Genomic DNA, 12,864 nt, shown 5'->3' with positions numbered 1-12,864 from the left:
AAAAAAATACTTATCTCCCATAAAAGGCTCATATATAATTATTGCATTATGTAACTGACGATGCAAAAACCACCACCACATCCCCAACAAAAACACCAACCACTTACTTTGATCTTGGGTTCTCCCCCAGGTTTATGGCTCACTTGAGGAGCATCTGTATCCATGTCAACTTCTGCTTTGTCATCTGCTTGTCCAAGAAGAACTTGGGTCCAGGCCCTCAGCCCAGCTTGCAAGCGAACACCGAGGATTCTTTCAATCTAAGGAAAGTAGGCCACATTGGAGGAAAAAGCTTCATATTACTGCATAAAGATCCCCACTATCATATTCTGACACCAGGCATGCTACAGAACCCTAGAGATCCAAGCACTCCTTTACCAAGTAATTAAAGAGGTTTAAGAGTTTTGGTAGGTTTTTCAGTCAACATCAATTCAAAGCCTCCCCTGTCCTCATGGATGTTAATGGAATTAAGTAATTTGAACTGCTTTGCAATTGACCTAGTGTCCAACAACCTGAAACTTAGCAAGCAGTAACAAGCACTATTAAGGCAAATAATCTTCACTATCAGAGTAACAAATCTCCTCTATCCTTTATCTACCTTGCTCCTACAACAAGGAGCTCTTCTAGCTTTCTACACAGTTGAACTATACCAATCCTTTTTCTTGAAAGGAGTAACTTCCCCTTGAATTCATTGATCCCAAAAGAGAACAGCTTCAAAGAGATTTGGCATCTTCTAAATACATACTACTCAAACCTACCTCCATATCCAACTTATTGACCCAGATCGGCAAGTTTGAATATGAATGAAGATTTAAGTCATCCACAGCTTTCTGAACCCTGTTCAAGATTTCAGAGAAGGTCTTGTGATCATACATGCACGTTTCCAGTGATCTCACTTCCAGGTCTATTTTCTCTTCAATAATAAGCAGATCATCCACCTAAAGAAACAGTTTAAGAAAAAACAGAATGTTTAGTTTGACAGATTAGATACAATGATATCCAACAGAAATGGTTAGTCACTTATCTTTACTTGGATACACCAAGATGATCAAATTGAGTAGTACTAAAACATCCATTCAGTTGTACAATTTGTGCCAATTCCGTTAACTACTTAAACAAAGAACTACAGAGACTATATTGAGCAGGCCATCAGCTATCAAATTCCACTTTTGGTTAACGACTCATTACTGAAGTACGGATGTAAAAACAATTGCAGTAATTTCAATTGTTTTGAAAGATAAATAATAAAACAAACCTTTTCCTGGAAACTGAAGACAGTCTCAGCCAAACGTTGCACATATGGATCAAGTTTGTATGACTCCCACACAAGTGCAATACCTTCTGCAATCAAAGCCTGAACCTCTTTCTTCAGACCAGCAACCAGAAGTGAGATAGTGTTACGCTCCTCGACTTTCTCACATGTTCGCTCATATGTACGGACACTTTCAATGAGAGAAATGGCAAATGGATAGAGCTGGTTTGCTTGGTGAGCTTTGTTGACAATTGCTAGTGGAACACGGAAACCCAGCCACTTCAGGTTTCGCACTTCTTTGGAAAGTGTAATTATTTCTGGAAGGAAGTTGACTTTCAGTTTCAGGACGTTTCCAGTTCGACCTCTAACACGAGTGCTTTCAATGGTGAAAATACGGCCAGACACACCAAGGTTGCGTTGCTGAACTTTTCTTGCCCAGTCATCAAAGATCTCTTGAGTGTTGAGCTTCATGCGAAAGCTGTCTCCATCTTGCTTTAGTTTCTGACCTTCTACATGATTCTCCCAACCCTTACCGAGGACATCCTCAACACGCTTCATGTAAGCAGTGAGCTGTCTGTCAATTTGTTTTGCCCAAATTATAGACCCAGACACTGGGGGCAAGTCACGAACATGACTCATTTTACAAGCTTGACTTTGGGGGTATTGCACTTTAAATTTGTCATGAAGAGACTCAATATCATCTTTCACACGCTGGATTAGTTGTGTTTGATACTCACGAATGGCACCTCGAATGTGAGGCCTGACAAACAAGGCATTAAACCGAGAGAAGATTCTGAACATTTCATTGGCATTCTTTGCTGTACCAAGCTGGTCTCTCAAACGGGCAGTTATTCTTGTTTCAACCCTATCAATTCTTTCATCGTATCGTTTCATTGCTGCCTCCCAGGCTTCTGTACCTTCTTTGGAAACATCTAACCCATCTACTTCCTTAACATTCTCATAAGCGAGATTGACTTCTTCAATCGCATTAGCATCTGCAGCATCAAAAAGTACTTCCGCTACTTTCATATCTTGAGGTTCTGGTACCTCTCCTTGATTTTGCTGGGCAACAGCAGTTACCTGCATTAAAAATTAGGATTTAAGTGAGTTAGATGCCTCAAAATTTATCTAGAAACAGGAAAACACGGTCTGTTCTAATAAGCATTGCAAAAAACTCACAAGTAAGTATCTAAATCCCTAGCAAATTTTAGTAATGTCTCAGATTTAAGTTCACTAAGGAATAGGACTAAACAGTTACATTATAAACTTCCACTACTGTGTAGTACAGTCTTAATTTTCCACTATGCTTTAGCCAAGCTCATATACGTATACATACATACACTAATTAATCTCCTCTATGATAAGCCTGGACTTGTTGTGTCTGTTAATGCAAGCGTGGTCAGATAGTATGTCAAGTATGGCAGAGTTAAAACTAAGGCTATTAGGGAGGGTTCATAAGCAGACCAGCTTGGGAAGCAGAAAGTGAAACTGAATGTTACATTAGTTTCATATTGCTGATTTTTAAAGCTACAGTGAACACAAAGTTTTTGGAAATTAAATCTACTTTCTCCTCTAATTTGTAGAGATGTTTCCTGCATTTATACATTATTCTTATTACAGATTGTAACTGAAGTTTCATTCTTCTTCCCTTTCTACTCTTCTGCAGAGTTTTAGTAACACAATCCAATCAGACTGAGTATTAAGATTGACCATACAACAGAATTTCTACAGTTGGGAAAAAAATGAATATTTGATACTTAGATACCAAGACTATGCATTTAGTCACCTACTTCAATACATCCCTCCCCTTCCTCTGCATCATTAAATATTGCCTGCAAGCAAAAAGGCACGTAGCTTTTCTGTCTGGTAACAATCAAGATTACCTGAGGCCGCAAGACTCTCACAATAACTGCCCTCAGCTGCTCATGCTGACGCCTGAATTTCCTCATTTGATCAAGACGAGACTGGAGTTTCCTATGAGCAGGATTGATACGCCACACCATCTTCAGGTTCTCTTCCCTTTTTCTTTTCACAATATCTCTCAGCAGAACTTGTAGCTTCTCATATTCATCATCCCATGTTTGGAAAACTTCAAAGCATGCAACCATTACCTAAAGAAAGTTTTAGGATAAAAACGTTAGCTCCCAAATGAAATACTTCCTTATAATCACTACTCGATGCAAAAATAAAGCTGCTAGCATTGTGGAAACCACGAGCGTACCTTTTCAAACTCTTCATAGGCAACATGCATCAGTTTCCTGGTTCCTAACACTTTAAGTAGCTGAGAGCTCAGATCTCTTGATATAGCTTCCACTAAACGCAACGCTCTTTGGATTGGGTATTTTGTGTTTCTGATTTTTCTCAAATGGGTAAATATTGCAACAAGGGCCTGCCTTATTTTGTCCAGCTCGGTAGCTGACAGCAAGTCATTCAGTGGAAAGTCTTTCATCAGTGGATTATAGTCATTCACAGTTTCCAGAGCCTGTTTAAGACCTAAATGTAACAGAAGAGATTTTGACTTAGAACTTTTTATTTCATTAATCCAATCTGTACAAGACAGTAGGTTTAACTAGACCAACTTTACACAGCAGTGGTCTTTGTACCACAATACTCCAGTTTTGTAACAAGTTAATTTCCACAGGACATTTCTGAAAAATCTTATTGAGCAGACGTTTTACCTGTGTCTGTATCAAAGCTGACAGTCGCATGGAAACGTTTGCCATGTTTTAGAATATCCAGAGTTAAAAGAACTTCTGGACTTTCACGTTTTTCCTGAATACGATACAGAGCACGTTCCAGGTTTAACCAGAAGCTTATCTCCTGTAATGCAGTGCCTGATGCAGGATCTCGATCCAGTTTGGTCACCTTAAAAATAATAAAAAGAAAAAGATAGGGAGTGAGGAAGGGAGAAAAGCATTTTATTTACATGCTTCAACTGTAAAAGCTTTCTCTATTACTAAATGTAATCGACACACATAACATCTACAAAGTTCTAATATCCAAACATGATTAATTTTTGGCAATCACTGGAAAGTATAGGAATCATGGTAGAAGAGTTAAGGTTTAATTCCAGCGTTCTTAAAGGTTGGTTTTTAAGACCTTCATGTACTACCTTCAGCATGGTCTAAAAAAGCCACCTCTCCACTTTCCTGATCAACATCTGTATTTTGATTAATGACAGATGAGCCAAGCAAGAAAATAAATGTTTTATCCTCTGCAGTAAGTAAGGGCACTGCTTTCCCAGGAGCACTAGTGCCCATGGAGAAAAAAATTCTGAGATGTTCTTTCTGAGCGACAGTAGAACAGCAGAGTTCTTCTGAAAAGTAACAGGCAAGAATACAAGAAATTATGAGATAGGAGTAGAGCAACTGCTGTGAAGTGTTTGTGGATGCACCTGGAGAAATAACAAAGTAAAACAAAAAAAACAAGTCCTGTTTCTCTCAACCTGCTGTACAGATTTGAGGAACGGTTATAGTCTTCACCAGGATACTGCTAGTTTCTTAAGTCTGTTTATTCCAGTAGAGACAAAACAGTTATGTTCTCAACTATTTGCAGAAGAATTTAGACTAGACTCTTAAATTTAGACTAGGCTTAGTCTAGTCTAGAAGCAGACTAGAGTCTTTGGTGGCTCATAAAACTGGTCTCAGATCTCCAGAGTATCCTGCATGGAGCAATATTTTACCACTGAAACTGTTAAGATACTTGGGTGAATTTTTCACAGTACTACAGAGCAGTTCCTATCACATAGTCTGGCACGTGTCTTGTCTACCTTTTGTATCTCTCTAATCCAGCGATTGACTCCAGACTGTAGCTGATTGAGGAATAACGGATCCTCAGCCTTCTCGCCAAAATCTGTAACCTTTGGTTTTTCTCCACGTTCGTAACACTGCTTGGCAACATTAGTAATGGTTGCATGGATTGGCAGGCTAATCTCTGGAATTTCAATATTCTGCTGCAGATGCAAGAGGCCCATTTCAAGTTCTGCAATCTTCTTCTCAACTGAAGGAGCCATCTTATCGCCATCCCTGAAAGAGCACAGGTATTTCTGGATAAGAAGCCAAACCAAAAACCTTACATGACACATTTGAGCCATTTAAATTATTTCCCCAGGGTCAGCAGCAGCTTCATATGCAACTGTGCGCTTAAACAATTTCGCATACAGCTTGGCTTGAAGAATCACTGTCTTATTTTTTTTATTGATGGTAAATTAAACTGTAAATGATGATTGATTTTTTTCATTCATGGTAAAACCAATGTGGTGGTTTTACTCGGGAGGGCTTGGAGGGAGTCCTGATGTGGTGCCAGTATCGCACAGCAGTAGACACAACACTGGTGTGAGGTGCCAGTGCTGTTCTAGTTACAAGCGCAGAGCACAGCACTGCATGGGCTGCTGCAGGGAAAGGTAACTCCATCCCAGCCAGACCCAGCACAACACCTACTTTAATCTGTTAGCAGAGAAGTGCAGTATTTATATTGCATTACCTGTCTGCTTTGCCAGATTCTCTGATATAGGACTTGAAAAAGGGAGCAACGGCATTGCTAATGAAAGAGTGTAATGTTTCATAGGGAGAATCTTCACTGAGAGTGAGCACTCTCAGCTGGGAAGACACTGGTTTGTCGGCATCAATCACTGGTGTACGCTTAATGAACGCCAGGCTGCAGAACAGAGAAGAGAGTTACCATTTGAAACTCAGTGACAGAATAGCTTTAACCTGACTGCAAGCTTCATTCACAGGAGTTAAATGCTAACCTTCATTATCACGTTTTATAATCTTGTTTCTGAGAGACTTGAAAACAAATCTTCCCATAAATGCACCTTTATACTTCAGCATTCAGCTGAACTTAGCTGTCAACAAGCACCCTGCAATATGTGCATGTTAGAAGCGGATGCCTTAAGAAGCTTCAGGGAGGAAAGCAACATGGAATGGTTAAACAATAACAAAAGATTACTGAACCCCAGATGTATGTATGTTTATACGTATACTGATTAAATAAGCCCATTTCCTTTGTGTATTCAACCTCAAGGCTATTAGTTCTAAAGTCCATTCCTTTCAGCCTCATGATACACCCTTGTTTCACCAGAGCCTCCCCCTTGAAAACCTATTGCCCCACCCAAATAAGCACACTGCACAAAGCATGAAGTAAATACTAATTATCAGACTGTTTGTGTAGGTTTTGCTTTCACTGGGTAAAAAAGATCTATTTTACTAACTCACCTGTTGGATTTTATTCCATAATGAATGTCAGTGCTGATACTGTAGGAAATGAACTCTTTTTCCTCTTCTCCTTCATCTCCCACATCCTCTGCAAAAAATATGCTATGTTAAGGAATATTTTAGCTCTGTGGCATCTGTCACCCCCTCTCAAACATCTTCAGCTACAACCAGGCAATTTTCTAACCTTTAAATTGGACATCAACATATACAAAATAGCCGATGTTAAATTTAGCTTTGCAATATCTCTCAAGTTAAGAATGGTTTCCCTGTTTTTCTAGCACAACTCCATTAAATTTTTTAGGTTGCTATAAAAAAAAAGATTAAACATCACAAGCAAATTATAACCCACATTCTGCTTATAAAGCAGAATGAAATTTTCTGCAGTACAAAACATGTACTTATTTGCAGAGATATGCTGCCAGGATAACTACAATTCAGTGAGAACATTAAACAAATACTTTTTTCCTTTTATAGGCTGCTTTGTTTTTTCAGACATTTTCTTTGAAAGTGTTTTGGGAATTAAATCAGAACAAAAAAACGACCAACCAAACAACCCATAGGAAGTAGTTGGGCGTTAGTAGAGCCAACGTATCAGAGATGATGTAATTACTGGGGATGCGGGGAGCTGTGCTGCAATGCAGAGATTTCGGTGCAGAAGGTTACTCCCTGTTGGGAGACACACCCTGACTGGACGCATTGCACTGGACTCTCATTCTGCTTCGGTTTCATTTGGCACTTCATACAAGACATACTCTCAGGCTGTCATGTTTGCGATCCCAAGCAGCAGGAGCCCGATCACAGACACTACAGGAACCCTTGTGAAAGCTGTTGACAGGCTGTGTAGCAAGTGATAACGCCTAATGTTTTAACTACTTAGAAATACAGCTTCTGTTTTGCTGTATTCGTCATCAATAATTTGCTTTATAATAGCTATTCCTTGAACAAATTTTGACAAATAGTTTTTATTAACAGTGTCAGGGACAACAAATGCCGCTGTATATTCTGAATACCATTAAGTTTGACATGGTGTATGTGGGGGTCTTTTGTCAGGAAATGTACTTTTGCCAAATAACTGCTATTAATCCGAAAGATATTGATGGAAATAGCTTTAAGGGTTTCAATGTGCTTTAATCATATATATGTGAAAATAAGCCTGGAACTAACCGATCACCACTGTATCATTACTTCAAACCCAAACTAAAGATAACCAACCTCGTGAGCCTGACATAAGAGAACTTCAGAGATCATTTGCACAGCCTCTTAACACTCAGTGCATTTCCTTTAAACACTGTTAAATGCTGCATCATGAATTCATACAGACTGCTTTTCCTCTCTAGAAAATTCTAGTTATCCCTAATGATATTGAGATCTCAAACGTTCGAATGGGAAGGAGGACAATCAGCGGAAACACTTAGAACAAAGACAGGATATTTCAAGCAACATCTTAAGTTCATCTTAAGTGGAAGAACCTTCCCTAAGCTTCCCTTATTGTGCAGAAGCTGCAGGGCCGCAGCCCATACCTTACAGCGCGGCTGCTGACGTGCTACGCAGCGCAACGTGAAGTATGACTACGTTAAAATTTGACGCGCATCTGCAGGGACTGAACCAACAGCACGCTTAGAGTAGAAATCTAGAAATTTAACGTTAACATTTTGCAGGCTCAGAGTGTTGGGCACGCAGCCAAATGCAGATTGCAGGTTTTGTCTAACAGTAAATGCCTGCGTTATGAATGGATCCTGTTTTATTGGTGTTCATCGGCCTGAATTCTGCAACAAGGAGCGCCTATTTAGCGGCAGATTTGTTGACAAATTTCATAAAGAGCCACTTCTGAAGTAAATGGAGCGTGTAAATGACAGAAACGTCAGTCAGAGCCAGCTTTGCTGCAGCATTTGCCGAGATTTCCGATAAGCGTTTACAAGCAGCACGCTCAGCAGCCCTCGCTGACTAAACAAAGACGCGCAGGGCCTCCATTAGGCTTTGGGAACCTGGGAGCCTTGCTCGTTACCCACAGAGGGGCACTTTCTGAGGGCCGATTCAGCCCCCCCAGCCCGGTTAGCTCTGCCAGCAGCAGGTTCCCGGTGCGGCCGAGGAGCCCGAGCAGCGGGCAGGCCGCAGGAGCGGCGCCCGGGGCCTACTGACGAAGCATTTCTCCCCGGCCAGCCCTCCGTGACGGCGCTCATCGCAGCCCCAGCACCCGGAGCAGAAGGAGCACAGCACACGGAACGCGGCCAGGCGCCGCCAGCCGCCGCCCCGCCAGGCCCTTCCCTTCCTTTCCCTTCCCTTCCCTTCCCTTCCCTTCCTCCCCCGGCTCCTCCATCCCCTCAGCGCGGCGCCGCCGCCATTTTGTGAGCGCGGCGGCCGCGGGCCCCGGGCTCACCTTTGAGGGTGGAGCGCTCCACCAGCACCGTGTGGACCTGCGGGTCGGAGAGGAATTTGCGCATATGCTCCACGGCGCCCTTCTCCTCCAGCGCCGCCTCCAGCACCGCCGGCGCTTCGCCGCCATCCTCCAGCAGCAGCGGGACCAGCTTGCGCAGGTGCTTCTGCAGCACCGCCACATCGGCCACGTTCTGCACGGCCGAGCCCGACACCTCCATGCCGCCTTCCTCGCCGCCGGGGCCGCCGCCCCCGCCGCCGCCGGAGTCGGACATGCCGAGGCAGGAGGCAGGCGGCCGCGCTCCGCCCGCTCCGCCGCCGCCCGCCGCGCTCCCAGCGCCGCCTTGCTGCCGCGGGGGAGGCTGCGCCGGGCGGGCCGACACGCCCCGGGGCCGGGCCGGGCTCCGGGCTGCGCTGCTGCTGTCGCCGAGCCCCGGAGGAGGCTGCCGGGAGACCCGGCTGCGCTCCCCGGAGGTCCCCGAGCCGCCCCCCGGGCTGAGAGGGGGGAGGTGGAGGTCGGGCGTCGCAGGGCGGCGGCTGCTTCCCCTCCCTCCCCTCTGCTTTAGCGGGAAGCACCAGCGAGGGGTGTGTGTGGGCTTTTGTTCGAGTTATTTGTGCTGAGGGGAAAAGCAGGCCGCGCCTGCCGCTGCGAGGGCAAGAGAAAGAAAAATGAGAAAGGAGCCTGTACTGCCTCTGGTTCACCTGGACTCTGAGGTGTTCAAATAGAATAGAAGCGGTTGGGGTAGAAGGGACCTGAGGGATAACCCAGTTCCAACCCTCCGCCACAGGCAGGGATCCCATGCCCTAGATGAGGTTGCTTCAAGCCCCATCCGACCTGGCCTTAAACAGCCCCAGGGATAGCTGTCCACTTGTGCCAGTGATAAACCACCTTCATGAATTTCTTCTTTTAGGTTTAGATGAGATATAATGCCCTTAGCCCTTGTCCTATCACTACATTCCCCCATGAAGGGTCCCTCCCCAGCTGCCCAGTAGACCGCTTCTAAGTACAGGAAAGTCACAAGGAGATCTCCCTACAGCCTTCTCTTCTCTAGACTAAACAACCCCATCTTTCTCAGTATTTCTTCATAGGAGAGGTGCTCCAAGCCACTGATCATCCTCATGGGCCTCTTCTGGACCCTGTATCTGAACCACTAATCCAGATTCTGTTGCCAGACAGTTTCCCAAAAGCATAGGACAGAATACCAAATGAACACACTGATGAATAAGACTTTTTTTTTTCTGAATTTCATTTTTGAAAAACCTTAATCTTCCTTTACCACTGCTTGCCTAAGTTATCAGATGAATCCAGCTCACTGCCACAAAGATGGACAATCCTGTTCCTCCTTGCCCAGTCTAGTCTCCTCCCTTGCCTGGTCGTGGCTCGCAGTTGCTGCTGGTTTAGCAAACAGAAAGCCAAAGGAGAACATGCCTGAGAGAGGGGAGGTGGCAGTCAAGTTCCAGAGCAACTCCCCAGGCCCCAACAAAGCACATTGGAGGCACTGGGTGACCACAGACCGAAAACTCCACTTCTTGTTCCTGTGGTGGTGAAGGGGAAATCCCCAAAGAGAAAATAAAATTCTCTCAGAACTCCTCATGCATTTTCCTAGGTGGACACAGAGGCAAATCAATGTGCACAGATGTGCACAATGTGTACCCTCACACTCAGGATCTGTTCAGATGTGTCCAGAAAGCCCAGCCGCATACCCCAGCTCCTCTGTTTCAACCCCCCAAAAACACGCATACGCTCAGTACGCTCCTAAGTGGCTTAGGAACCCAGTGTATCTTGGAAAAACAGTGATTTCTGAAGTAATACAAATCTCAAACCTTTCTTCTCTGGAAGGAAAATGATCAATTCAACAACCAGTTTTCACATACAAGCACCAAAAGTGATACAGGTGGTCCAACCAAAACTGATCAAAACCATTTAAATTTTCACCCCCCAAACCCCTTTCGTTAGAAAGGTAAATTTTTATTTTTGATGAAAAAAATAGCCATAGGTACTTAAGTCAGTCGAATGTCCTATTTAAGGAACACAGTTACTGAGTTATTAAGTATTTATTAAATACCCCCCTATTTTCATCCTGCCTGGCTGCTTCCCAGGGGGGAGAATAACCATCTACTACTCATCTCCGCATAGTATACGTCAGTTTAGGCCATGCATCTAGAAAATACGTTAACTGAACATCCCAGCCCAAGTGTAACTTGGCAGAGATGAAAAATAAGAATCCAGGTAATTATATCCACTACTGCTGAATCACAGAGAAAGTGTCAAAAAAAAAAAAAAAAAAAAAAAAAAAAAAAGAAAAAACAGCAACTCTTATATTACTTTAAAAAAAGCACATACAAGGATATTCTGTGACATGACTATAATAAAGAACAAATGTATAGGACTTTGTTATCAAAGTGTCAAAGATAAACTTTTTTTTTTTTTTTTTTTTTGCACAGCTTCTCAGGTTCAATTAAAATCTATGGGAAGAATAGGCTCAATTAGAGTGAAAAATCATTTCCCCTTGATCTATCTCAAGTTGACTATGAATATCCTTTTCATGGATATTCATCAAAACACAGAGAAAGTATCAAAAACACAGAGAAAGACTTCTCCAGGCAGGGTACTAGAAAAAAGCATGATCTATTATTATGGCAAGACCTTCACACAGGCATGAATGCTCCTGCGGTCTCCTGGTCCACAAAAATGCCTAAAATAACTTGAAGCAAATTATGTGAATGCTCTCTTCTCTTTATATTAAAACACTGGAAGCCTTTTCCCCTCAAAATCCTACGGTGGAAGCCTCTGAAACTTCACATTTTGTGTCTGTAATCCTCTCCTTGTGCGGGAGTGAATGCAGTCCCAATAGGAATCTGTTCAGGGAAAAGCAGCTGCAGTCATGCTGCTCTTCAATTATGTGATGAAGGAATAATGCATCATCATCCTTCGCTCCACAGTAAATTCCCCCTTGGGAAATTTTTCACACACAGTATTTAACTACATCAAAGTTTTACTTCATAAGGTAAAGGCAGCTCAAGCCAAGTCTCATCATTTAAAATAAACTATAATCCAGGGAGACAGGGATATGGTAATTAGAATGGCATTTCTTAATTAGCTATATGCAGTCTGAGCCTCCACAATTATTATGCACAGGAAGGATAAGATTCTAGGAGGAAAAATGCTCCACTTTCAGGCGGATGGTCCATACCAAGATCCAAACCAACCCTCCCCATGAACTGGAATCCTGGAAATAGTCTTTCCAAGGTACTAGAGCAGTTTTCAGAGAGTAAAACAAGCCTCCAAACACAAGTGTATCTATGCCACACTTGCACCTACCTTTCTGCTTCTAAAAAGCCTTATCAAGCTACCAATGTCAAAAAAAAAAAAAAAAGTTGTTGGTCAAAGCCCTGGAGTTTAATTCCCATAGACAAAAATGGTTAGTTCCTCCTCTCCCACTTCCTGAACATGATTGCAACTCAAGTGTATTTGTATAGGAAAAAAAAGTCACAACCACCACTATTTTAAAACAGTAGCTACTGTTGTATTTTGAAAGATATTTGATCCTAATTTTGTAAACAGAATGACTGAATCCTCACTTCTTTTGGTATCTAGTGTTTTGATTTATGATTAAGCTTGGGAGTGCATGTGATGAGTTTTAGCTCATGCAGAAAACTCGATTTCTTTAGACACACGAAGACTTCACAGCGAGGTGGCTACTGAATTTAGGTGTCTCCAAAATGAGTAGGTTATTAGCAGAGTTCTTTGGACTGAACGTTACATTTGTAACTCAAGAGTCAGATATTGATCTTGGGCCTCTGGAAAAAGAAAATCCCCCCAGAAACAAACAAAACCAACTCCACTCCCATTCCTGCATCCCAAACCACCCAAACAGAAAACTCTAACAAGCAAAAAGCCTGAACAGATTGGTATTAGCATTCAAAACACAAAACAAAAAATCCCAACCAACCAATCTCTCCCCCCTTCCTCCCCCCCCATATGAAAGTCAAGCTTTATGTGAGCTATTACCTTAGGTCTTTTGG

General features: G+C 42.8%; 1 protein-coding gene across 1 annotated transcript in view; it reads right to left on the bottom strand.

Annotated features, from left to right (window-relative positions):
* The window catches only part of DYNC1H1 (dynein cytoplasmic 1 heavy chain 1), a 43,404-nt gene extending 34,226 nt beyond the window's left edge, over window positions 1-9,178 (bottom strand). The window contains exons 1-10 of the mRNA XM_084287459.1: window positions 8,843-9,178; window positions 6,466-6,553; window positions 5,732-5,905; window positions 5,019-5,274; window positions 3,928-4,114; window positions 3,471-3,742; window positions 3,133-3,360; window positions 1,253-2,329; window positions 756-935; window positions 108-257 (exon numbers count right to left, since the gene is read on the bottom strand). Of these exons, the coding sequence (XP_084143585.1) occupies window positions 108-257; window positions 756-935; window positions 1,253-2,329; window positions 3,133-3,360; window positions 3,471-3,742; window positions 3,928-4,114; window positions 5,019-5,274; window positions 5,732-5,905; window positions 6,466-6,553; window positions 8,843-9,113 (2,883 nt within the window). The 5' untranslated portion in view covers window positions 9,114-9,178. The remainder of the gene's footprint in view (window positions 1-107; window positions 258-755; window positions 936-1,252; window positions 2,330-3,132; window positions 3,361-3,470; window positions 3,743-3,927; window positions 4,115-5,018; window positions 5,275-5,731; window positions 5,906-6,465; window positions 6,554-8,842) is intronic.
* Between the last annotated feature and the right edge of the window lie 3,686 nt (window positions 9,179-12,864).

The sequence above is a fragment of the Netta rufina genome, assembly GCF_964035555.1.
Source record: "Netta rufina genome assembly, chromosome: 5".
Classification (NCBI taxonomy): Eukaryota; Metazoa; Chordata; class Aves; order Anseriformes; family Anatidae; genus Netta; species Netta rufina.
Note: the sequence above shows the minus strand (reverse complement) of the source record. Positions and strands in the feature narration are given on the sequence as shown.